This window comes from Poeciliopsis prolifica, unplaced genomic scaffold (assembly GCF_027474105.1).
Source record: "Poeciliopsis prolifica strain line A6 unplaced genomic scaffold, Auburn_PproV2 SCAFFOLD059, whole genome shotgun sequence".
Taxonomy (NCBI): domain Eukaryota; kingdom Metazoa; phylum Chordata; class Actinopteri; order Cyprinodontiformes; family Poeciliidae; genus Poeciliopsis; species Poeciliopsis prolifica.
The window spans coordinates 1,696,310-1,723,428 of record NW_026562434.1 but is presented as its reverse complement, the minus strand read 5'-3'; the positions used below and the strand labels follow the sequence as shown (position 1 = coordinate 1,723,428).

The 27,119-nt window shown below is 40.6% G+C and overlaps 2 protein-coding genes across 2 annotated transcripts; one reads left to right on the top strand and one right to left on the bottom strand.

Annotated features, from left to right (window-relative positions):
• Positions 1-605: 605 nt before the first annotated feature.
• On the top strand, positions 606-9,235 carry LOC129379631 (proton-coupled zinc antiporter SLC30A5-like). The gene is given in 18 exon segments (XM_055060441.1): positions 606-938; positions 1,174-1,296; positions 1,383-1,449; positions 2,046-2,060; positions 2,062-2,132; positions 2,256-2,343; positions 2,770-2,860; positions 2,952-3,028; positions 3,816-3,986; positions 4,458-4,722; positions 4,797-4,922; positions 4,925-5,004; positions 5,296-5,453; positions 6,411-6,540; positions 7,615-7,846; positions 7,917-8,143; positions 8,753-8,881; positions 8,975-9,235. Coding segments are annotated over 18 exon segments (2,307 nt in total). The 5' UTR covers positions 606-852; the 3' UTR covers positions 9,146-9,235.
• Positions 9,236-9,364: 129 nt separating this feature from the next.
• LOC129379632 (MAM domain-containing protein 2-like) lies at positions 9,365-22,052 on the bottom strand. Its single transcript, XM_055060442.1, is given in 18 exon segments — positions 9,365-9,589; positions 9,664-9,748; positions 11,280-11,385; positions 11,387-11,534; positions 11,608-11,766; positions 12,254-12,350; positions 12,856-12,995; positions 13,079-13,114; positions 13,117-13,197; positions 13,823-13,969; positions 14,079-14,172; positions 14,727-14,807; positions 14,810-15,003; positions 15,666-15,803; positions 16,827-16,911; positions 17,495-17,781; positions 21,691-21,801; positions 21,895-22,052. Coding segments are annotated over 18 exon segments (2,097 nt in total). The 5' UTR covers positions 21,956-22,052; the 3' UTR covers positions 9,365-9,542.
• Between the last annotated feature and the right edge of the window lie 5,067 nt (positions 22,053-27,119).

Here is a 27,119-nt window from a genome sequence, read left to right as displayed (position 1 = left end):
CTAAGAGACTTATTTAGAACATGCCAACAAAACTTTAAACCAAAATTTGCACAGTAAAAAGTGTGCAAATTTTGAGAAAAATTAAGTTAAGCACTTAAGCACTAAATTAAATTAATCACTTAATTTTTCTCTTCCCATAAAATCTGCTTGTACAGATGGACGCCATTTTTCTGAATGAGGAAAAGGAAGGTTCAAAACATTTGATATCCCTGAAAAGAAAAGCCCTAAATGTCCTCTGTAGATAGCTAAAGGACTTACTTCAGCAGTATGCAGTGGGGGTGGGAAATATTCAAGTTTACAAATGACCTCTATGAGGACAAATTTGAACTACTGGTAGTCAGGAGGATTTTACGGGACGAGTTACAACAGATAATCCACTTGCAGAGATTAAAAATGAACTCGCAAAAACACTTCCTGTTCAGGCTGAATCAATTAATGTAACTGTTGCTCCATGTCTCCATCTAGTGGACTGATCGTAGAAGTTCACCGGCCGGTTTGTGGTTTCGTCACCACGCAGCGTCAACGGTCACGTGGTCTGTGATGTGACGTAAACTGTGTGTCGTATGCGGAAGCGTCGGGCTTTATGGACGGTTCTGCCAGTTCTCACTCTGCTTTTCTGGCTTTTATCGTTTATTGTCGTCATTTTGAAAGGGAGCGGGTTTATTTCCAGTCTCCAACGAAACGTTCAGATGCGTTTCTCTGACATCCGGCGGCCAGAGAGGACGTGAAGGCGGCAGAACCGGCAGAATGGACCCGAACCAGAGGAGGCCTGGTTGTTTACTCCAGTAGTTCCGCCATTGAGGTTTTATTTGTCCACTGAAGTGATGGTGAGGATCCTGGGAACATAAATATATGCTGCCGGTCAACATGGAGGATAAATACAGCAGCAACGTTTTGTCTGGAGGGAAACTGGGAATGGTGGAAGTTCCTGATTCAAGGTAACATGTTTATTTATCAGTTCATTTCAATACAGCTTTTATTTCCTGACCCATTTTTGGCTGTTAGGATTATTAAAGTTGGTTATTTTCCTTGACGCCAGGTTAATTTGATTCAATTTCTGAAGTTTGCTTAGAAAATAAAGGATTTCCCCCTATTTTTATCTATTCAACCCTTATAATGTGTTCTGAAACAGTTCATTTATCTAACAGTTTAATTTATACTGTTTTCCTGCAGGTTAACCAGATACATTGTTCTGCTGATCCTCTCAAAGATCCTGAAGGCTTTAGGTATTTTTGAATCGTATGACATCCTGAAAGTCGTTCATATAGTTCAGTTCATCTTCATATTAAAGTTAGGGTGAGTATTTCTGCTCCTCTGATTCCTTCTTGAATGGTTTAGTATTTATGTTACATTAAGAACATTGATGTTTGTTTGTTTTGCAGGAGTGCTGTTATTCTGCTTGTCTTTCAAAAACCCTTTTCTTCGGGGAAAGTCATCTCAAAGCGGCAGGTTTGTTGGATTCTCATTTTTACTGCTTGTTTTTCTAAATTTGCTCTAATAAACTTCTAGGCATTTATAGTCAGCCTCTATTGATTAGTATTTTGTAGAACTTCATCTGGAGACCAACAACTATTTTCAACAATTACTTCTTTTTAATAAAGTTATTCTCCAGGATTTTGGTATCGTTTTTGTACATTTTTTTGTGATCAACTTTGCTAATTTTGAATTTCAGACATTTTTTCTTCTTTAAACTACGTCCAAAATCGACATAAGGAAGAGAAAAGATGAGAAAAAAAATCAAGGCTATGTAGTAAACTAGAATATACTGCCACCTGCAGGTTGGAGGTGTCATCACTTAAACTCAGTATTTTTTTTTCCCACAATTTTCACAGAAAAGTTTTTAACTTGTTTATTATGCAGATTATTTCATTGGTAACTTGAACTTTTTCATCAATATTAAAGAATTATTGGCTTAAAACAAACTTCTATTTACTGTCAAAGTTTAGGTCAGTTTTAAGATATTCGCTCTAAAACTAGACCAAAATATATTTTAAAGATGAATCTGCTGTGATTAATTGAAGTGTTTTCCTTTTTCTCTGTTTTAGTGGATAAAGTTGGTTAAAACATGCTGTTTTCAGCTGCGTTATTTCCCTCCTGGGCTTCTTTGGTCTCACTCTCTGTGGACCTTTAAGGTACATTTTTACAAAACTTCAATATATTTTCACATTGTTTCCCTGCATGATCTCTAATTGCAACAGTTAGAATTATTTAACTCCTCAGATTCATTTTTGTAATGATAATTATTTATTTTTCAGGACTTTGCTGCTTTTCGAGCACAGTGACGTTGTGGTCGTCGCTCTGCTCGGCGTTCTCTTCACTAACTCAGGAGGCGGACCGTCCAAGGTTACTGGATGTGATTTTGATTTTTAGTTTGTTTTTGGTTAGAAATGAGTCAGACGTCTCTTGAACCCAGCAGTACAAAAAGAGAACTAACTTGAAAACAATAATTTCTGTTTTTTATTTAGATAAAAATGTTTTTTGTTGGAATAACATTTATTAAGGACCTTAGTTGATTCTGTATAGTCATGAATCAATTAATAAAACAAAATAATCAACTGATCAGGCCAAACTTTATTCAATCTAAATCAAGCAGAAAGAATTTTTTCATTGTCAAATGGACTCTGGTAGAAGATAGCTTGAAGCGCCCTCTAGGGGCCAGATATGACGCTGCATTCTTGCTGCTGATGAATGGATGTGTAGCTCTGACTGGATCCAGGTACCTGAACCGGTTCTGGTTACCTGAGCAGCTTTTTCTGTGGCTTCCTGCAGACCAGAGGAGCAGCTTTGTTCATCATCGCTGTGATCTGCCTCCTGCTCTTCGATAACGACCATCTGATGGCGAAGATGGGAGATCATCACCGTATCCTTTCACCCAGAGTTCCCACGGTTTTGGCTTCAGTCTGGTTTCACTGGTGGGTTCTGTTTGGGCCTTGACTAGAACCGTAACACAGCGGAGGGACACCATGACAGCGCGCTCACACACTTCCTCTACACGGCCATTTCTCTGCTTGGAGTCGCAGATCACAAGGTGAGGAAAACTTCTTCTCTACGTGTAGAGCAGCACATTCCTGTAAAAACCTTTCAGGTGGCTACAAATATAGAAATTAGCATGCTAGCCCCTCATTTTTCCAATTAGGAAACAGGAATGCTTAAATCTTTGTTGAATTCCAGGAAGATCATCATTTTTCAAGATGTCTGCCATTTTAAGCCTTTCAAAACAATTAAATAATGCTCTAGAATGTTTTGTGGTTCAGTCTTTCCGTCCATTAATTCTTAATGTGTTTTGCAATTAACGTTAACTTTTGCAAGTTTGTATTTAGTTTTAGCTTTATCTAATTTTATTATGCATGTAATTTTAGCTTACACTAATTGTTTTTATCTTTAGAAATTTTTAATATTAGCTTCTGTAAATTACTAGCACTAAACTTTAATGGTTTAGTGTTAGCATCTGCTAATTTTTAAAGTGTTTAGTACTTTAGCATTAGCTTCTGCTAATTCTTTGTGTTCAGTAGCTTAGCATTAGCATAGGTGTGGCTCTAGAGTAGTAAATTAGTGGTTAGTGAAGCTAATGTTTTGGTTAGCTGTGCTGATTTTAATAGAAACAGATATTCTCTATTATAGCCATGGCGGCCATTTTGAAAGATCACAACTTTATCAATGTGATAACAATGTGTCTGTGATAAATATTGGTGCAAAAAAATCCCTTCTTGACTATGGCGGCCATCTTGAATTTTTCAGGCTTTTCAGTCAAAGTGAGGGACGTTCTTGATGTTATTTCTGAGGATTTTGTGTTGTTTCCTCTGCTCTGCCTGCAGGGCGGCGTGGTTCTGCTGGTGATGTCACTCTGCCTGAAGGTCGGCTTCCACACGGCGTCCAGGAAGCTGTCGGTGGAGATCGGCGGAGCCAAGCGGCTCTACGCGCTCGACAACCTGCTGTCCGCCGCCGTGATGCTGCCCTGGGCCGCCGTCCTGACCGCCACCACCGAGGTGACGATCCGCCTTTGTCATTTCCTTCTTTCCTTTCATCCTCACTTTCTCCTATCCTTCTTTCCTTCCCTGTTCGTTCCTTTTGCTTCTTTTATTCTTCATTCCTTCTTTTCCTCCATCTTTACATCATTCCGTCCTTTTCTCATCCTTCCTTTCCTTCACATGACTCCTTTCCTTAATCCCTTAATTTATTTATCCCTAAATCTTCTCATCTATTCTTTTTTAATCCTTTCTTTATTTGAACTCCAATAAAAATAAATATTTGAAATTTTACCATTTAATTGAAAGTCATCAGAAAAACAGACAAAATTCTCCATATATTTATTCATATAAACTTTATATGAATTTTCAGTCATAAAAGTAAATATTTCCACCTTCTGTTTTTAATTTTTTTAATGTATAATTATTTATTATTTTGACACTTATTCTATATATTTTTCAAATGTTAATGAACATAATTTTGTTGTGCAGAGCAAAGTGGACTCCTGGTCTTCGCTCGTCGTCCCGTTCGCCATGATCATCTTCTCCGTCGTGATCCTGGAGTTTTACGTCGAAGCCGTCTGCAGCGCCAAGATGGAGGCTCCGCGCTGCGCCCGCTACGGCGCCTTCGCCCTCTTCCCGGCCGCGCTGGCGCTGGCCAACTTCTGGACCGGCTCGCTGCGCCGCCCGCCGCAGCTCGCCACCGAGCACGTGCTCTCCGGCGGAGTCATCGTCAGCGCCGTCTTCTTCGTCATGGGTGGGTGACAAACGGAGGCGGAACCGACCGCGCCTCAGTTCGCCCTCTGACCTCCACTCTGCCCCCACCTGCAGCCTCCAGCATCCTGACGGCGCCGTCCAAGAAGGGGCAGAAGGGAACGCTGGTGGGCTACTCGCCCGAGGGAACGCCACTGTATAACTTCATGGGCGACGCCCTGCAGCACACGTCGCAGTCGCTGCCCGCTTCATCAAGGATTCGCTCAAACAGATCCTGGAGGAGTATGACTCCCGGCAGATCTTCTACTTCCTGTGTCTCAACCTGGTAGGTCGACCAAAGACGACGAGACACTCACCAGAAAATACAGAGATCGTTGTGGTGCAAGGGTCAAAGGTCGCAGCATTAAAGTCGTAACAATGCAAAACTGAAGTGAGAAATACCAGGATCAAATGATACGATAAAAGTTTTAACATTATGAGAATAAATCAAGGGACGGTTGCTAACGATGCTAAGTCATCTTAGCTGCACCTTTAAAAGGTTTAAAGTGGTTGACCTGAAGTTGACCCCTATGTTAAAATCACCGTAGCATCCAGAGTTGTTCGTGGTTTTCCGCAGGCCTTCACGTTCGTGGAGCTGTTCTACGGCGTTTGGACCAACAGCCTGGGCCTGATCTCTGACGGCTTCCACATGCTGTTCGACTGCTCCGCTCTGGTTCTGGGCCTGTTCGCCGCCCTCATGACCCGCTGGAAGGCCACCAGGATCTTCTCCTACGGGTAAAACCGCCTGAGACGCGCCGGCCGCCGCCGCCGTTCTACGGAGCACCGCCGTTCTACGGCGCCGCATTAGGGCCAGGACAAAATCTCTGCCAAAAAAACCCTGAAATCTTGAGATTAAGCTCAAATATTTTTTTGAAAAAAAAACTGACACATTTTTTTTGTTTTAAAGTCCAATATTTGCTAGAAAAACTGAGTAATTCTGATAATTTTTCAGAATTTCCAAAAGTTGAAAATATGCAACTTTTTGACATTTTTGGCTCAAAATGCCAAACATTTTTCTATCAAATCCAGAGATCCATCCCAAAAATTTTATGAAAGAGTTTTTAAAATTATTATAGACAAGCACAGAAGTCAAAGCATCATTTTTCACATGGACTGAATGAGGTCCAGTAAAACTCAGGGAAAAGTAATGATTTTCTTTAGCTTGGTTCAAATTCCTGCTAATAAACAGCTGAAGCTTAGAGCTGCTGAAAAGTCCCATTGAGCAAAGAGAAATTGTTTTTAATTTGAAAAGTCCCTCAAATGAGGGACACTCCATGTGTCCCTCATTTGTTAGAAAAAAGAAAATTTCTGAGTTTGAAAACTCGAATAATTTGCCATAAATAGGAAATTTCTGAACAGCAAAATGACAATTTTGTAGAAGTTTTGAGATTAATCAGAAATTTCTTAGAAAAACTGAAAATCTGCTTCTAAAATGTTTTTTGTTTGAAAAAGAGAAGATTTTTCTACTTGAAATTTTTTTCTACTACAAATTTTTTTTTAAGCTCAAATTTCTTTTTTCTTGTAAAAAACTTCTGAGATTAATTTGAAAATTTAAAGTGTTGCAGTGTTTTTACTTTCGTAGCTCAGAAAGTTTCTCATTTTTTCTAGACATTTTTTTAAAAATTGTATCAGAAATGACTCCTCGTGTCTCGTGTCCCTCATGCTGTGGTCTGCTGGGTTTTGGTCTTGCAGGTTCGGCCGCGTGGAGATCCTGTCTGGGTTCATCAACGGCCTCTTCCTCATGGTCATCGCCTTCTTCGTGTTCGTGGAGTCGGTCACCCGCCTGCTGGATCCTCCCAACATCAACACCGACATGCTGACCGTGAGTTTTCCCTCCACGGCACGAAGCTTTCAGCAACACAAACTCCGGATCAAAAGCCAAAATAAACGGAGTGAAAACAGTCGGGTTTGTTCTGGTTCTGGAAGAACTTTGTTGGGTCAGCAGAGTAAACACAGTCGGGTGATTTAAGCTCCTCCAGATGTTTGACAGAAAATATTATTGTTGTTATTAGCAAACAGGATTTAAAGAAGAGAGTTCTGGGTCGGGGTGGCCTTCAGAACCAAACCTGATCCGGTCCAAATGGAGCTCTGATTTATAGAGGAGCTTTATGAATGAATGAATGTGTGCGAGTGAAAACAGTTGGTGTCACGACTGTTTTCTACACTTTTAAACACGTTCACCGCCCTGAATGGAGAAACAAACGGTTCTCTGGTCAGATGGGTCGGGTTTAATTGGACCTCACACGGAACAAATGATCTGGATTCTCAGGATCAGGTTACGGGTCACTGCAACCTGCAAACATCCAGGTCCAGTGAAAGAGACACAAACTACGGAAGACAATTAGAGCCACTAAACATAAAGAAGTCTGACTTTAATCTCTGAATTCAGTTAGCCCTGAATTTACTCTTTTTCCAAAGAATGTTTTCTTTTTTTTCAGATTTTTTTAAAAGTATTTTTCTGAATTGTGATATAATCTCAAAATGTTTCCTTTTTTTAAGAAGAATTTGGCCTGTTTTTTGTCTAATTTTTGAGGTTTTTTTCTCCAAATTCTGATTTTAATCTAAAAATTCTGGCATTTTTTTCCAAATTCCAATTTAGTCTGATTTTTTTTCCCCAAGTATTTTACCTTTTAATTTTTGTCCCATTTTTCAGTTTTTTTTTCTCCAAATTTTGATTTTAATTTTTATCTTTTTTCTAGAATTTTGACCTCCTTTCTCTGAAATCTGACCGTAATCTCAAAATTCAATCGTTTTTCTTAATTTAGTTTTTTGTCCTCCAATTTCTGTCATTTGATGCCAGAAGATTAAAGTCAGAATTGTGAGAAAAAGAGATTTATTTTTTTTTCAGTGACTCTAATCCTCGTTCACCTGAAACGATAATCTGTGGTTCCTGCAGCCGGTGTCGGTTGGCGGTCTGCTGGTCAACCTGGTGGGAATCTGCGCCTTCAGCCACGCCCACTCCCACGGCGGGAAAAGCTGCTCCTCTCACGACCACGGACACTCGCATCACGGCCACGCCCACGGCGAGCACAGCCACGCCCACGGTGGTCATGGCCACGCCCACGGCGGCCACGCCCATTCCCACTCCCACGGCTCGGGCAGCAGAGGAATGAACGCCAACATGCGAGGTTTGTCGCTGCGGCGCCGAGGAGTTCGTGGAAACGCGATAATTCTCTGAATTCGTTTCGTTTCTTCCAGGAGTTTTCCTCCACGTTCTGGCCGACACTCTGGGCAGCGTCGGCGTCATCATCTCCACCATCCTCATCCGGCAGTTCGGCTGGCTGATCGCCGACCCGATTTGCTCGCTCTTCATCTCCACGCTCATTTTCCTTAGCGTCATCCCGCTGCTGAAGGACGCCTGCGAGGTTCTCCTCCTGAGAACTCCTCTGGAACAGGAGAAGGACCTGAACGGCGCGCTGGAGAAGGTGAGGAGGCCCAGATCCTCACTTCTTACACCAAAGTTTGAGATTATAGCAACAAAATGAGAGTTTTCAACACATCATCTCAGCTGAAAGAAGAAACTGGAGTTAATTCTGCCATCATTATGCAGATGCTAATACTGCTAGATGTTATTTAACAACATTTAGCAGCAGCTAACAAAAACTCTACACTAACATTGTAACGGTGGAAGCTAAATCTAATGCTACAGTGCTATAACAGCATGTTATTAAGCGGTAGCTAATGCTAACATGGTACTAAACATAAAGCGATGCTACATGCTAAATCAACCAGGATGGTATTTACCAGAAGATAATGCTTAAGCGCTATAACGCGGTATTTAGCAGGAAAAAGCAAAAAAACCGCTACATTACCATTGTATTTAGTGGAAATTAAAGATACACTAGCATGTTATGACCGTAAACTAAAGTTACAGCGAAATATCAAAATGGTACTTAGCAAAAGCTAACCCTAAAGCGCTACACCAGGATGCTAAGTGGAGGCTAAAGCTAAAGTGTTGTACCGACATTGTATTAAGCAGAAAGTACCATTAAGTGCTAAAACCCGACTTCTTCATTTATTTTGTCCTGTTGCAGATTGAGAAGATTGAAGGAGTTGTGTCGTACAGAGACCCTCACTTCTGGAGACATTCGGCCAACGTGATCGCCGGGACCGTCCACCTGCAGGTCATGTCAGACGTGGTGGAGCAGCGGATCATCCAGCAGGTCGGCTCAAGCCAGTTTCCTTCCACAGCTTCGATTATCGCAGATTATGTTGCGCAACTCGATTATCTGACTGTGGCGTCTCCGCGGCTCCAGGTGACGGCCATCTTGAAAGACGCCGGGGTGAACAATCTGTCGGTCCAGGTGGAAAAGGAGGCGTACTTCCAGCACATGTCAGGACTCAGCACCGGCTTTCAGGATGTTCTGGCCATGACGCAGCAGATGGCGTCCATGAAATACCCCAACGACGGGACTCTCATCATGTAGCGCCGTCTAAAGACTCAAAGAAAAACCCTACAGATGTACAGTTTGTGTAATAAATCCGAATATGATGGGTTCATATTCTTGTTCTGACGATTCCTGCACGTTTTATTTCAAAATGTGACAACAAACAATCTTATTCAACGACAGTCTTGGGTTTATTTAAGCGATGAGCATTAATCTAATGCATATAAGTGTGAAGGAAAACACCGTCTGACAATCTGTGGCGCATCAGTGCAGAGAGAGCCTGATATATCTGATATGTTGCCCCATTCAAAACTGAGTTTCTTTAATCCACATGTTCCAGCTGACATGTAGGAGTCAACAGCGCTTCGGGTTGTCTGATGTGCAAAAATAAAAAGTGAGGAAAGTGGAGGGTTCATGCATCCTACTGCTGATGTTTCTACTCGATCTCGTTGGAGCTTCCCACGGCGACGCCGACCTCCGTCTCTGCAGGAAAACACAGAGGAGTCAGGAATATAATCTCGGATTATGTGATGTAGTTGAGAGGGAGAGAGGGTCACCTGGGCAGGGACCGCTGTCCAACATGATGTCATCGATGGCGATGTCACTCCTGACTGAAGAGCCGCGAGTCGCTTCAAACACGATCTGGGAAAAAAACAATTAAATCTTTTCTGGACAACTAAACTTTAATTCAACTTTAAAATAATACAGGCTGAGATAATCGAGGTATATCTTAGTTAAAATAAGTTTATGTTGCTTAATTAAATAAACACTGCTGAAGCTAAGCTCCATTGAATTAACAGGAGCTAATATGAGACTAAAACAACAAATTTCAAACTAAAGGGAAAATAGAATCTAATATAATAAAAAATAAGCTAAGGAGTGATTATATAAATTAAATAAGCCTTGACACTGGTTTAATACACTAAATTATAATAAATTAAGCTTTGCTAACAATTTATATTGAGCAAAACTAAAAACATGCTAAATCAATATTTTAGCTTGCTTTTTAAAATGTAACTAAATCAAATAAAAAATGTTAAACTTAGCCAGAGGACATGCAGAAGAGAAAAGACAAGAAACTGTGAGCTAAGTTAAACTTAGCTATGCTAACAGAATCTGAATGAGAATGAACTAAAGAAGCTAAATTTAACTAAAGGAAAGTATTTAAAATTTTGATTTAGGAGATCTGCTAAAATACTACCTTAAGCCTTATGAAGACAAGAACGACTAAGCTAATATAAGCTGGAATTACGTAAACTAAAGGCTATGCTAGGATTTTTAGCTTAAGCTAACATGTTTGGGATTTGTAACTTCTGGATTTTGTCAAGTTTAAAAAAGTCAGATTTTCTTGTCTCTTGTCGTCTTTCTTTCCAACTGCTTGATCGTTTTAAGCCTCTGGATGAAACACTGAACCATTTATGGCTGATGTTGGCTTCACTTCCATGTGATGATGGATAAACGGGAGTAAGAATCCAAAATTATCTCCTTATCTGGGTTAATGTCATGGCAGCAGCTCAAATGTTGTCATCCTTGTTTTCTAGTTTTCACCATCTTTCACTCTGTTTGTTTGGATTCCTCTACAGAAGAGAGACGATGATATAGAAGAGAAATGTTTCCACTAATTCAACCTGAAAACTTTAACATACATGATGTTTATTTACAGCAGATTCTGTTGTTTTCAGAAAGAAATTAACAACAAAGGTTATTGGAAATACTTTGTATTTGCTTAAACAGGGCAGGTCAAAGCTTTTTGGGGGCCCTAAGCAGATTTTCATTTGGGGCCCCTCACACCAATATGCTTTATGATTCCTAAGATACTCATCTACTATTAATAGCATCATTTTAACATACCAGCTCTATTATAGTCATTTATTTTATTTGAACCTTACAGGAACAACAAACTAAACAATTGTTTGGATTTTCAGACAACTCAGATTAATTATGACGAATGTTTAAACCAATATCTTAATATCACTTCTAAAAATAACTTTCTTCATAATCCTCAAGAACATAAACGTGTTATGTCAGATAATCATCCTTAATGTATAGATATACTCAAATATATACAGTAATATAAGTAAATGTATATATACTTTTTGTTTCTTTTTCACATGTGAAGGGACTAAAATATATTTTAATAAATCAACAGTAGGAGGATTTATCTCTGTCTCACCTGATGGTGCCTCTGGCTCTGATATTCCACTTGGGCTCTCAGCCAAGCCACGCTTTGCTCGCCGCTCCGTTGCCACAGCAACGCCTCCTCCCCGTCCTCGTCGGCGAACCCGGAGCTTCCCGGTTCCCGACCCGTACATGTGGTAGAAGAACCGGAGACACTGAGAGCCCCGGGTCCCCCGGACAGGACGGGACCGCAGCCGCGCGCTCTGACCCGGCAGCATGGGTGACGACGCCTCGATGTACATGTAGTACCCTGTCGCAGGCAGAGGGGGCGCTGTCTGAGGGACGCCGCAGCAGAAACAGGAAGTGACGGGGGGTGACCTCACCGAGTCCTGTGGTGTGGTCCCCTCTGGGGCCCGTGTAGGAGGTGGGAGTGGGGCCCCTCCTCTGGTGCCAGGCGGCGCCGTCTCTGTGTTTGTCCTGGGAGTATCCGCAGAGTCCGGCCTCGAAGTCGCAGTGTCCGGGCAGCGGCGCCGACAGGAAGCCTGAGACGAAACCACATGATTGGTCCAAACCCGAGAAAGAATCTCTGGTAGAGAACAAACCAACCGACTGATACGACACCAGGAAAAACTATTTAATTAACTAAATGGATAATAAATACAAATGTTGAAGACATTTTAAAAAATAACCCACTTACTCCAATTAAACGAAGAAATTTAAAGGTACAAAAGAAAAAAATATATAAAGAACAAACTGCTTAAAAAAATTTGATAAAAATTGAAAAAAATAAAAGTAACTTTTTACATAAAAAAGATAGTTAAAATAATCAAAGTAAAAACAAATAAGATAAATTAAAAAATGCATGAAAAAAAATAAAATATAAAATAATAAATGTTTACTTGACAAAAAAAAAACTGTTTGCCCCAAGTTAAGAAAAACAAATTAACATATAAAAATGTTAAAATTGTCAGATTAAAGTGTATAAATCCCTAAATCCGGTTTAGTGTTGGAACAGACAGTCGTTGTTACCGGCCGTCAGCTCACAGTCTCCCAGCTTCAAGCTGATGTCGTCCAGCGCCACGGAGCCGCAGTCCCAGAAACTCCTGCAGGTGCTGACGAACGCCATCTGAAGGAGACAAACAGGAAGTGAGACGCTTCTCCCTCTGGCTGCTGACCAATCAGTGATCTGCTTCACATCAGTGGAGCAGTGGGAGCTTCTAGCTGAGTGGAAAGGTGAGAAGCAAAAATGTAAAAAAGGCTGTTGGTTCTGGTCCATCTCTGGAACTTGTTTAGAAATTTCTTCTATTGATTTTCAGGCTTTGATTTATTTATCAAAGTTCAAACATTTTTAGATTCAAACTATAAAAAGGATGGATGAAAGCTTTGGAAAATATATTTTTCCAAACTTCCACTCCTCAGTATTTCTCCAGGAATTCTGCCCATTTTTTTCATCCGTTTTGGTTTTATTGTTTTTCCAACTTTAATCCAAAGTTCCTGTGTATTTTTTCTCTCATGTTATCATTTCGTTTTCCTCTGCAGCAGTCAGGACTCATTTTCCCGTGGTTTCTCCCTCCCTCCAGTCTCTCTCTGTTCGTTCTTCCACATGCGGTTCCCTCTCGTCTTCCACTGACCTTGGCCGGCTGCGACGTCTGGAAGGTCACGTCTGCTGAGATCCAGATTCCCCTGGACTTTTCGGCCTGGGTCCAGATCTTCTCCCGCCGGCCTCCCTGCCGCAGCAGGTAAACCAGCGCCTGCTCCGTCTGGTTGAAACCTGCCACAGTTTTTATTCAGAAAAACCCGAGATTCCTGCAAACCGTTCACACCAGAGACACTTCACAGCCGGAGTCGACTCACCTCTCAGAGAGAAGTAGAACCTGAGGCAGAACTGCTGTTCCCCGGCAGCGTGGGGCTGATCACGCTGCTAACGTAGCCGGAGCGCGGGCCCATCCGGGAGTGGGCCAACAGGAAGGACCCTGGTGGGAGAAGGTGGCATTTATTTTCTGGTGAAAATCTGTTTTCAACTACAAATGCCGGCATTTCATAAGAAAGTATTGGTTTTTATTCCTCTCTGACAAAACTCCTTGAAACTGAAGGAAAAAAGTGTGAAACTGGTGAGCACACTTCTGCAGCCGTTCCATTTTCTCTGTTTCTTCCCCCCGATTTCTTTTTTAAAAGGAAAAAACCTACAGGAACAAAATAAAACCAACAGTAGAGAAGAAGATAAAAACATAAATCAATACCTAAAGTCATTACAGAACATGGATGTCAACATAGTTGAAGCTTTAGCATTAGCTTCTGCTAAATAACCTGTTGAAATAGCTCTTTAGCATTAGCTTCTGCTAAATAACCTGTTGAAATAGCTCTTTAGCATTAGCTTCTGCTAAATAACCTGTTGAAATAGCTCTTTAGCATTAGCTTCTGCTAAATAACTTGTTGAAATAGCTCTTTAGCATTAGCAGAACTAATATTTCTGATTAGTTAGTGCACAGAATTTCATTTTAATTCAGTTTAATGAACATATTTCACCATCCATGTTGTGCTGAATCTGGGAGGTTTGGTGAAATATGTCATTAAGTCGTGTTTGCAGTTTTCTCTCACCTGCTCCTGTGGTGTGGTCTCCATTCCTGAAAATGTTGGGTTTCACCGACACTCTTCTCCAAGACGATGCGACGCTGCGGTCCTGGGTGTAGAGGCAGAGACCAGATTCAAAATCACAGTTGGCGATGGACGGATCGAAGGCTGGCTCTGTGGAAGTAATGCCAGGGATCAGCATGTTGGCTCTCTGGGAGAAATGATTTCTGCGGCTCTCTCGGTGTTTGGTTGGCTTGTTGGGATTCATGATGTCACAGCTCACCTGTGTCTTTGTTACAAAACTCTGAAGAAAAGGAAATGTCGTCCAGAGCAACATGTCCGCCTCGCGGGCTGTTGAAGCCCACTTCAAAAACCACCTGGAAGTAAAAGAGAGAAACAGAAACCCATAAAAAAGCTGCATGTCAGCTCTTCCACAAATCTGAAAAATATTGCAAGTTTCCTGTGTGCATATTTTATGTATTCATGGCAACCAGAGCAGAAGGAAATGTGGATTTACTGTAAAAATGAGGAGAGTGAGAGAGATATCCTCTGGACACAACCAGAGACTCTTCATGGACAGGAGACTCTCTGGTTCTTGTGCCAGGATGAGAATCCAGTCGTTTGGGTTTGGTGGAAGAGTTCAGGTATCACACGGGTTGGTGCCGTTCCAGAGACTCCACCGGCAGTTGGACTGGAAACTGGCGGTGAACCCAGTTGAACCCAAATGCCTGACATGACATCAAACTAGTGGACATTTTCTGTCCAACGATCAATGACTGTGTAGTGAGACGGCAGCAGGTCGACCCAAACTGCAGCGCGGTCCAGTATGCTGTCTGATGGACCAGTTGGACTCTTACTGACCCAAACGCCTGGTGCCGTGGCAGTGTATGTGCTTATAGAATAAAGTTCCACAGAGCTATGACTGCCTGACCTGCACTGGGTATGGAGCCTTCAGGTCCACCTGCACAGGGATCCACTCTCCTGGGGGTTGATAAAATCGACCCGGTTGTCGGACTCGGCTTTCCACAGCTCCTGGTACTGGCCCAGACGGTCCCGGGTGAAAACGGTGAACATGTTCCCTCTTTCCTCGCTTCGCTGGTACTGAAAGCTCAGGCAGCCGGACATCGGCGTGGTGGCCATGGGGGAGACCAGCGTGGCGACCTCTTTGAAGGTCTTGGCGTAGCTGGAGTCGACGTACATGAAGTGACCTGAGGAAGACGAGCAAACCTGGAAGAAGATTCCCTCCACCACGGAGGCGGAGTCTGCAGCTTCCTGCGGCTTCAGGGTGTAGCAGTTAGCTAAATGACTATAATCCAATCGGATGCTCCTGATTGCAGGTTTCCAGCTGTGAGTCCCATAATCTGCTGGTTTGTTTTTCTCAGTCTAAAAATAACGCTGAGTCATGCTTTTAGTCTCAGACACACACAGTGCTGCAAACTACTTTTTTAGTTTATTTATTGTAAAAGATTGTTTGGGTGTCAATTAGTAATTGATTATTGTGATGATTAATCGATTAATCAATAGTGCAGATTTTCCATTGGTTTAGTCAAATTAGCCTCCCATTAATTGGCTTTAATTGATTAGCACTGGATAGAATGTGAAGCTAAAATTAGATGACTTTATAAGTTTTAGGTACAATATAAACAGACAGTTTTTCTTTTATCTTAAATGTAAAATTATTTGTAAAATTTTTGGCTGTTTTGATTATTTTGTTCTTCTAGCAAACGGCCTCTTTAGAGGCTGGACTCTCCAGTTAACGATTAATCGATTAGTAAATTAATCGATGGTTATTTCAAAGGTCAATTAATCACGATTAATCGTTTCAGTCTTTGTGTCGTTACAGAATTAAAAGCAGGACTCCCCGCCTCACCTGTCTTGTTGTGGTACGTGTGATCGTCCGGCATGCCGTTGTGCAGCAGCTGGACGCCGCCGCCGCCGACGTACCAGTTCACGTTTACGTTCCACTGGTTGTTGTAGCCGCACAGGTGAGGCTCCTCAAAATCACACTCTGCAGACAGGAGACGGAAAAATCAACCTGAGTTTGGACAAAAACTAAACCCAAACCATCTGCTATCAGCAATGACCAGAACCTACAGGCAACATTTATAGATTAACATAGAATTATAATAATTTATTTAATCTGCTTATTTCTGTTGTTCATAAGATAAATGCAGTTTATTATATTTAAAAAATACCTGGAGTCTCTAGTTTGTCTGCACTTCATGGCCAAATCAAAGCTGTTTGCTAAAGAAGCTGCTTGTTCAGGATTTCAGCAACAAATCAGGAAAATTAAAGGAATGAAAAACTGAAATGATTCATTAGCAGGTAGAAAATCCAACAATTCTTTTCAAGTGAGAGAAGATTTCTAAGATTGTTTTCTAAGGATTATTTTTACAAAATGTGACTTTTCAAGCTCAGACATTTTCTGGTTTTAATTTTAGATCATTTTTGAGATTAATTTGAATATTTTTTGTTTTAGGGAGAGTTTTTGCAAATTTTCAACTTTTCAAGTCAATATTTCTGACTTTTTTTTTTTACATTTCTGATACTTTTTTCTAGCAAAATTTTGAATTTTGAAACTCACAACTTGCAAAGTTTCTTCCAGCAAATGTTTGACTTTTCACATTCAGATATTTTGTTATTCTAGAACATTTCTTACATTAATCTGAACATTTCTCAGTTTTTTTCATCTTTTCATACTCAGAAATTTACAGTTTTTCTAGAAAGGGTGTCAGATTAATCTGACACCCTTTCTAAATCTTTGACTTTTCAAACTAAGAAGTTTCCAAGTTTTCCTATGTCATTTCTGGAATTAATCTCCAAATTTCAAAGCTTTTTGGCAGCAATGTACTCCCTCTTTCTCTACTTACAATACAGTAAAAACAAAGGTTCACCCTGTTGCTTCTTGTGTTTGTTTTGTTTTTCTAAGTGCTGCAGAAACGAGCAGCAGATGTTGTCCATCAGGTCGTGCTGTTTCGCTCTGATCTGAGTGGAGATGTGAGAGTCGAACAGCAGAAGCGCCGTCACCCACCCAGGCAGTATCCGGGGGTGATGTGGATCTCAAAGATGGCCACGCTGCTCCCTGCGCTCGCTCCAGCCTGACCTTGGATCACAATCTGCTCACAACAGGACGGGAACACCAGAGAAGTGAAAGCAGCAGATTTACTGTAAATTAGCACTAACTGAAAACATGCATGCAGTTTTTCTTGATGCTTTGACAGAAAGCGGCGTTAGCAGGACTCTCTGCCGGTGTGTTTATGTGATGAGGGGCCCACACATGACGGAGGCCTGGCACCTCATCATCGTGGTGCCGGTCCAGTCCGCCGGGCTCTGCCTCGCCTCTCAACGTAAACACCAGCTCTGTGTTTACGCTACGATAAAAGCTCTGCGTATCGGACTAACTTTAGACTGACGTGGAGAACCGGGCTGAGGAGGTTCTGCTGCAGCAGCAGAAAGTTCTGATTAATTCATCAATAATGATCCAATAACCGAACTCCATTGGAAAACAATCAATAAGATGAAAATTCACAAACAACATGGAGGGATGTTTAGTTTTAATGTTGGATGTTTTGCTGTACGGTTGGATGTTTAGTCGGATGTTTGGCTGTACGGTTGGATGTTTAGTTGGATGTTTTGCTGTACGGTTGGATGTTTAGTTGGATGTTTTGCTGTACGGTTGGATGCGGACTCTCTCCTCACCCTGAACGGCTCCGAGGCGTTGTGCAGATCCACGCTGGCGATGACCCAGCTGTCCGATGGCGTCCTGCTGCTCCACAGCGGCGTGTCGAAGCTCCGCCCCTCGCTGCGCCGCAGAACCTCCAGGAGACCCGACCCGGCGATCTGGTACACCAGCCGCACGCAGCTCCACTCGTCGTGCTCCAGGGATGGGCTCAGCAGGACTCCGGTCGCTTCTCTCTTTGGTTCGATGCCAGAACCTGAGCTGCCCTCCACGTCGTCGCTCGCGGTTTCCACAGCAACAAAATGTCCTAAACAAAACATTTTTGCTAACTTCAAGAATGTCCAGCACATTTAGCTACCCCAATTACATTTCTTAAATAATTCTAAATAGCCAATTTTTTATGAATTTCAGTTCAACATCTGTGTTGAAATTTTAGTTATCAACTGTTAAGAATTCTTCAAGTAGCTAGCCGTTTATATTCATGCTCTTATTTTGAAGTGAGGAGACCGTTTCCTCTTGTCATGTTGTCCACAACAGCAGGCAGTAGTTTAAAATTTAGTGTTTATAATCTGCTTTCTCTGGTTAATTAGGCTAAATAAAATTAGCAACAGAGTTAGCAATACTCAACAACTATAAAAACTAAAATTCCAAAGAATCAAACCATACAGGAAGGTGTGCAATAGCAAGTTTAATCCACTAGAGGGTAATATGCTGTGTTGTGAATGCTAAGGCTAGTTAGCATGGCCTCTGATGATGACAAATAAAGTTTTCCTGTAAGTTGTTTCTCCACTACCAGTACAGGAGGGTGATTGACAGCGCTAAGACCCTCCCCCTGGCTCTGATTGGCTGTTTTTGGTCGAGAGAGATGCATTTCTTCAGTGACGAAAGGAAAAGGTGGAGGAGATCCATCTTCACCTCATTCTGGATCAAAGTTACACACTGCAGCTTTAAAAGCCACATAATTTCCATCATTTTCTCCAACTCCAAAGCTCTTTACTCCGGTGTGCATTCCTCGCTCCAGCATCTCATCCAAAACAAATGCAGCATCCGTCCCTCAGCGCCCAGTTATGATGTAAAACAAAACAGCAGAAGTAGCGAATAATTTCTTATACGTTGAAGTTACACAAGATACTGAAACATGGATTATACAGCTAATTTCAGTCCAAAAAGAGAAAGGATTTCCCTTTGGGAAAAGCCCCAACAAACTAAATGCTGTTTATATGAGAGTCTCTGAAACAATATTCAGAAGTGAATATGGTGATCCAGACCAGGATTTAAAACCCAGTCATAAATCTCTGACCCAGTTCAGCATAAAATCCTCCTTCGTGACCCCTGTGTGCCTCAGAGCGTTTAGAGCTCAGTGGTCTGTCATTTATTATTTGCCCCTGTGGAATGCTCTGCAGCCCTGCAGCTCCGCAGAATGAGAGGAAAACACCCAGAAATGGAGACTCAAACAGCCACTTAATGGGAAACTAATTTCACTCGTGTTTGTCAATAAATGTCAACTAACCGCATCCAGTGAACAGTAGTTGACATGGGTTTGCTCCTGCTGGTTAGTGTGAGAAGAGCATAAACAAAAGCAGAAGAAAGAAGGAATCGACAATTAAAGGCTGCGCCGCCACTGAGGCTTTTTAACAAGCGTCAGGATGTAGCAACCAGGATGGAAACAGTTGGAGGAAAGCGACTGAGTCATGAGTCACGCTGCCGCAGCAGGGCAGTTTTTAGTCTAGTTCAACCAGTGATGGTGGATGGAAACAGAGAAAAGCTTACAGAAGTTTTTCCAGCGCTGTCTGATTTGTGGGTGGTGCAGTAACAATTACAGAATATCTGTTTTTGCTCTTCAGAAATACTGAAAAGCAGTTATTCAACAAATTAAGTTTAAAAAAGAAACTAACTCGCATCACTAAGCTAATCTAAGCTAAGCAATGTAAGCAACTGTAAAGTACAAAAGTTTTCACATTAATTAGTACAGCAGACACTAAAATATTAGCATTATGTGATTAGCTGCTAGCATGACTAATGCATAAAATGTTTCATTTGTAGTAAAAACTGATTTTTGAAGGAAAGAAAATCAACTTCACTGCCCGCAGGAAGTTAGATTTCATATTCTGAAAGTTGCAGTTTATCAAACATCGACTTCAGGATCCAATATGGCCGCTCCTCTTGGAAACGGTAGCAAGCTGTGGTGCAAACATGTTTATTTCATTGTTCATCTAAAGACATTTTCTAGTAAAAAATGGAAGTTCTCTTCTTTTATTTTTATCTACAATGGCACTGATATAATTATAATTTCTAATTTAGTCTTGTATATTATATGTAGCTTATGTTTTTTCTGTACTTTACCATTAGGCAAACATTTGAGCTAAGTAGCTAACAAGTGAATATTTGCAAGCATGTTCATTAGCCAGTTAGCTTCTTTGCATCATGAGAAAGTGTAAATTTATTGCCAGTTGGTGTTTGTTTATCAACCCGTATGTGTCCAGGTGTATTTGGTGTAAAAAAATCAAAATAAACTTGGCACTTCTGCATTTAAAGCTGATGTAGTTTCAAATATCAGGATTCTACAACCACCATATGACCACCTGCCTTAAAGTTAAGAGAAACAAGATCCTTTGCTTATCTTTAAACACCATGAACAAAGTGACCTGGAGTGTGGCCTTGAAATAGGCCACACTCCATGTGACAGTTAAGTTGACGCAGTCCAGCTGTTTGTGCTAGCTCCAGAGGTCCATGCCCCCATTCTTCCTAACTCTGTGCATAATCGTTGCTTTTCAGCACAGACACATGAACGCACAACAAAAGGCAGAGTAATCAGTGTAATCACACGATCTGAGCTTCATTCATCAAGCTGTGAGCTACACAAATATACGATGACATAACTTCGATATGGGATGTAGCGCTCATTCATATGAGCTGCACTACAAACCCGAGGGGGAAAGCCGAAATGTGCTATTTCTCTCTCTCCAGATGTTCTCTGATGCTGCAGTCAATGCAGACCAGATGGACCTTTTTCTACGGAGGGCTTTTATGCTTCAGCCAAAGAAATCAGCAGCAATAACAGCATCTTGAAATTACATTCTGCATCCTTACAGCTGCAGAATGTAACTTTTATATATATATATATATATATATATATATATATATATATATATATATATATATATATATATATATATATATTTTATTTTACATATAAAAAAATCGAGCTCCTCTTCTTTGTTGTTTTTTTTTTGTTTTGTTTTCTAATGGTATAAGTAGCCATTGAGTGACGATGACAACAGAAAATAACCCACCATCTTAGAACTATCCCTCGCCTCACTGTTATCTGATTTATGACCAATATAACCAAATTACAGTTATTACTTGATTACAATTTTTGACTACTCTATGCTTGCCTACCAAGATGGCGGTTCAGAATCACTTCCGGTTTAGACTTGTAGGAACTGTGTACTATCTAATTACAATATTTGAGCTAAATGATGACAGTTATTATTGATAGTTATAACATTGTCTTGGAAAATATGTCGCCTTATAACAAGTGGTACCAAGCTACCAGATACATCTAGCACAGCATGTCCTGAATGCTAACGCTAGTTAGCATAGCCATTGATGACTGTGGATAAACAGTTTTTCTGTAATGTTAAGTTTTTACTCTGATTGGTTGTTTGTGGTCATTAGAGGAGGCCATGAGAGGAGGAGGTCAATCCGTACATTTTAGCACAGTGATGGTACGGATTGGGCTTCCGGAACAGATCCGGTCAGCTAGCATAGCGGATAAACAATTTTTCTGTAACGGTAATTTGTTCAGATTGGTTGTTTTTCGGTTCGTTTCGGCGATAGCAGCTCAGAGCGGAAATAAATGTATATTATACATTAAACTAAGATAGTGACAATCTCAACAAACAAAATGAAAAAACATTTTATCATATTGATGATACAAAAAGTGCTTTCGGAATCACTACACTTCAGCTAGCATAGCGTGTCGTAAATGCTAATGCTAGTTAGCACCGATAATGGCGGACAAACCGTTTTTCTGTAACGGTAACTTGTTCTGATTGGTTGTTTCGGTCGCGAGCAGCTCAGGGAGAAGGTGAAGGAAATCGATATTTATTATGCAATACATTCACAACATGGTGACAGTCTTAACAAATGTGGAAAAAACATGTTTTATGGTGACACACAGTAGCGTTAAAGGTGAAGTAGGGAATCAAAGTACCGTCTCCGTGCAGCGTCCAGCTGGTGAAGTCTGAGTCTGACGCATATCCGCAGGTGTTGGACTCAAAGTTACATGAGCCTGGCAGCAGCCGGCTGTGGGCTCCGACTGCGGCTTGGAGCGCAGGAATAGAAACGGAGGCAGAGGAGACGGTTAGTATGAATCATCGGCAAGTGTCGTTACTCTCCAGCAGCAGTGAGAGCTTACCGACAAAAGCCAGGAGGGAGATCTGCAGCATCGCAGCTTTCTGTCTCAGGAACAACGCCATCGCTCTGTGGTGAAGTCCAGAAAGTAAAAAAAACAGAGAAAGTTTTTTTTGTTTGCAGAAAAAGTGTTTGCAGGTTTTGTCTGAGTGTCTCTCCAGCTCAAAGACTGGCAGCACACTGCAAGGAGGAGGAGGAACAGGGAGGAGAAGGGAGGGAGGAGGAGAGAAGGTGAATGATGAGCTAAAAAGAGCAGAAAACTTGGATGTGGAGAGTTAACAAAACCTGATCGAAAAACACTCAGAGGCACTTTGGACTTTATCAAAACCAGCTGGCACCATTCAGCTCAGTGGAAATCAATCTACACTGCAAAACACAACATCTCACCATCAATCTACACTGCAAAACACAACATCTCACCATCAATCTACACTGCAAAACACAACATCTCACCATCAATCTACACTGCAAAACACAACATCTCACCATCAATCTGCACTGCAATCTACCAAGTGTTTCTACTGTAAATGTCTTATTACTCTAAAACATATTCACAGCAAATGTGTTTATGATCCAATCATACTGATACCGATTATCCATGAGCCTAAAAACCTTTTATTGTTTTACTGCAACGAATATTTGACAGTTATGTTCTCATTCCCTTAAGTAAATAAAGTTGCAGCACTATTTTCCACTGGATCAGAAAAACTTGGTCTTATGTTGTGTTTTTTGCAGTGCATTACAACAGTTACAGTAACAGATTGTAACAGTTGAATGAACTCAGACTCAGAGTGAAGCATGAAGGGGGAAAAGAGCAAAACCCTTAAAGTAAAACAGATTTACAAAGGCTTGAAGTGATGCACAGACACAAACGTATGGAGGAATTATGCTGCCAAGATTGGCAATAAATATAGAAATAAAATAAATGGTTTGATATCAGAATTATTTAACTTGCTTTATTTTATTAATTACTTATAACTTATTATTTTCACATTATGTATTTATTTTATAGAATTTACTGTCTCATTTAATTTCTATTTGTTTTTTTTTCATATTCTGTATTTAATATATATTTTTTAATTTAGTTATTTTCAAACATTTTATAATTAATTTGTCTGTATTCTCACATTCTGTATTTATTCACTTGTTTTGTCACATTTTATTTATTTTGTCTCATCTTCTGTTTTTAATATGTTTTATTTATTGTCAGTAAGTTTTATTTCAGCTTTGAATTTTAATTGTTTTGTAATATTTTGTGTTTAATTTTTATTTCCAAAGACTCTTACAAAGAGGACAAGAGGAAAAAAACATGAGGGATGTGATAAAAAAAAAAAAAAAATCTGTAATAATCGAGCAAAGCTGAAAACGGAAAGAGAAACTAAATCAATGGATTGTCAGTAAATAAAAGATTATTCATTATATTAAAAGTTACAATTATTTATAAGAAAATTAATGAAATAAAATAAGCTAATTCATTAAACAATAAGATGGAAATAAAATAGGAACATTTAATAGAAATAATCTTTAAAAATTATGAGAAAATATTATTGTATATCACACATATAATAAAATATGTTCCTATTTTTTTGTTTATTATTTTTTGGATTCACAGTTTTTACTTTATCCAGCCATTTTCATTTTTTTAATATGCATTTATAACAATTTTGGCAGGATCAGTCCTCCATAAAAACATGCTTCGTTGAGGAATGGAAGGCAAATGATGCCTGGTTTTCATTAAAATCTGAAATCTATCTTAGTAGAGACACTTTTTATTGTGTCTCTACTAAGCTTCTGAGGTTCCTGATTTCTGTTGGAGTTTCTCCAATAAAATATTATTTAAAAGCATTTTCATCTTAGATTTCATTTTTATAGACGTAAATCTTTCCATCTTCCTTTGAAGCCGTCAGGTTTTTCCTCATGTTCTCCCTTTTAATCAGGTAATGCTGTTTCCCCCCATAATTGGAAACATATCAATAAAAAAAAACCATAAACGACTTAACGAGTTTATTGACTTTGTTACCGAGCAACAGACATTTTTCATCAAACAATATTAAACAGAGACGCTGCCGGGCATCAGCAGCTTAAATAAAGTGAACTACTAACAATGAGGTAACCGACTGAGATAATGAGGCTCAAGTGGCTGAAAGACACGACACTGAAGGATGCAGTGACCCCTAGTGGCCACGTCTCAGGACTGCAGCCTCCTTTGGAAGAAAACCTGCAAAAACTGCTGCAAATGTTCGCTTTAAAGAAAGAAAAAACGCTGAAACTGTTTAGGAAAAAATGTATTTGAGGCTGAAATCTGCAGCATTTTCAGCTTTATTGATTTTGGAAACTAATTCTGCCCATAAAAATGAAAAAGATCAGTTTGTTTACATTAGTTTAAAGTTATTCATTTACAAATTTATTGGAGAAAATGACATAAATGTTCAATGTTTGCGTGATGATCAATAAAAAAAACTGTTCAGTATCAAGTAGGACTCAACGAAGGATACAAAATAAGGACAGAGGAAAGGAATATAAGTAGGGCACAAGGGAAGGAAGGAAGGAAGGAAGAAAGGAACAAGGAATGAAAGGAATGAAATGGAGGGGAAAAAGGATTCAATGGAGGGAGGAAGGTAGGAGACAAGGATGTGAGGAAGGAACGAAGGGAAAGAAAATAAGATGGGATAATAGGAAGCATGGGAGGAAGGAAGGGAAAAGAAAAAAAGGAAGGAATTAGATAAAGAAGGACACAAATAAGAAAGGAAAGAAGGAAGTTAAAAAGGAAGGAACAAACGAAGGACAAAAAGGGAGGAATAAAGGTAGGACACAAGGTTAGGAGAAAGAAAAGGTTAATAAAAAACAAGGAAGAAAAGAAAAGGAATGAAAGATGAGATAGAATGAAGGGATGATTGCAGGAAACAAGGATAAAAGGAAGGAAAGAGATAAATAAACGCCATGTTGTCCGATTTGAATTGTCTGAGGGTAAAATATGAAACTTCCTGTAATTTTTTCCTGTTGGCTCTAAAGTGAAATCCTAGCAGAAGCTGCAGGTTTCTGACCGGCGGAGGAAACAAAAGGAGAGCTGTCCTCTTCCTCTGGAGACGCCGTGCAGTGGAACAAACTTTCCACTTTCCCTTCAGCAGCCGATGAGGAAAACAGAAACATTTCTCCGATCTCTCCTCAGTCACACATTTCTGTGTTTTAATTCACGTTTCAGTGTCAGATCTCCTCCAGGGCTTCATTTTCCCCCTCAATGTGTTTTCTGACTCACTGCCCAGCTGGTTCTGCTCAGAGACGCAGCAGATTAAAAACCTTCTGAATCGCCTGTAATTTCCAACTGGTTTGCATTTCCGACTTCAGTCTTCGGTTTATTTGTTTAATTTCCTGCGTCAGCGAGGCGAACGCAGCAGGAATAACCGACATGCCGTCCATCCAGAGGCGTTTATACGGTTAGCATGATTTGACCTCTAAAACGCTGCTGGAGGAAAAACGCTGGAGCCCTACAGGAGCTAAAAATCACTTCACACTGACTTTTAAGATGTTTCCCTTTTCACTCATTCAAAGTTTCCACATTTTGTATCTTTAAAAATACAAACTTTAATGTATTTTATTTGGATTTTGCATGATAACATGCATAATTAAGCTTTAGCCTCCTCTAACTACCAGCTAAGCTAGGTTGGTGGGATCTAGTAACTATCGCTCAGCTCATTGGTTGCCTAGCAACAACCTGCTGGGTAACAAGCAGTTTAAAGTCCCCCCCCCCAAACTTTGGTTGCCTAGCAACGACTCCCTGAGTAAGTTGCGCAGCAGCAGTTTCATGTTTCACCACCGCGCCTCATTCGCAGCGGTTTCACTGCAGGAACAAAATAAACAGACAGTAGAGAACAAAATATGAACAAAAATACAATATCTAAGCTAAATTGAATCAAAGTAACGGTTTAGCATTAGCTTCCGCTAAGTACCGTCTTGGGATAGCACCTTAAGAGTTAGCAAAATTAACGTTTGTGATTAGTGTTTTAGCATTAGCTTCTGCTAACTCCTTTGTTGGTGTAAACATCAGTGGAACCAATGTTTCTGATTAGTAATTAAGTAATATTATTTTTTTATTATTATCTTCACTCTGTACACCCAGCCTGACCCCCAATATGGCCCCCAGTCTGACCCCCAGTCTGACCCCCAGCCTGACCCCCAGTCTGACCTCCAGTCTGACCTCCAGTCTGACCCCCAGTCTGACCTCCAGTCTGACTCTCAGCCTGACCCTCAGCCTGACCTCCAGTCTGACCCCCAGTCTGACCCCCAGCCTGACCCCAGCCTGACCTCCAGTCTGACCTCCAGTCTGACCCCCAGTCTGACCCCTGGTCTTCCTGTCGTTTTTTCTCCAGTTGATCCCAGATAACTTGATGACAGAAGCTACAGTTTTGTGTGGCTGTCTAGTTCCAAATGACGTTTTATTCACGTTTTCCAACACATTTACAGAAATGATTGACTCATTCTCTGACAGTAGGAGAAATAATCTGGAGAATAATCTGGAAATAATCTGGAGAATAAAAGCTACAGATTACGTGTCTGATTGATCATCTTTGCTCTCTTTCTAACCTGAAGGTTTTCTCACTTCCTCTGGCAACAGCGAAGAGTGGCGGCCCCTCTGTGTGGGATCAAGGTCGCGCCGGATGGTAATAACACACCGGATGCCATGGTTACCGGCCCGCATCACCACTATCCCTGCATCACGGGCCGTCGTCACGGCAACGGGGAGCTCCTGAGGGAGACGGAGGCGTTGGTGACGCAGACGAGTCGACTGCCGCGTGTGAAAACGGGGCTCTGATGCCGGAGGATCCGGATGGAGGCCAATCCATCCACGTTTCTGGAGAACTTCCTGCGTTTTCCACATTCCACACACACAGCAACAGCTGCATCATTTCTGAGTCCAAACTCAGACAAGAATCCTAATATTCCCCTAAAACGATGGACACTATCACTTTTTAAAATCTACACAGAATCAGAATGTTTGTTCTCAAAAAACAGATTTTATTTATGAAAAACTGGTGATTTGTGGGCAGAAATGTAGTAAAAACAGATATAATCATACAAATACAAGCTGATAAATCAGAAACGGCTGTTTTTACCTGATTAATTTATTTATTGACATGATACAAATTACTATTATTTTATTTTCAATTTTATTGCCATAATATTGTTTCATTAATTAGTTTTCTGTCACTTTTTTAATCACACACTGATTTA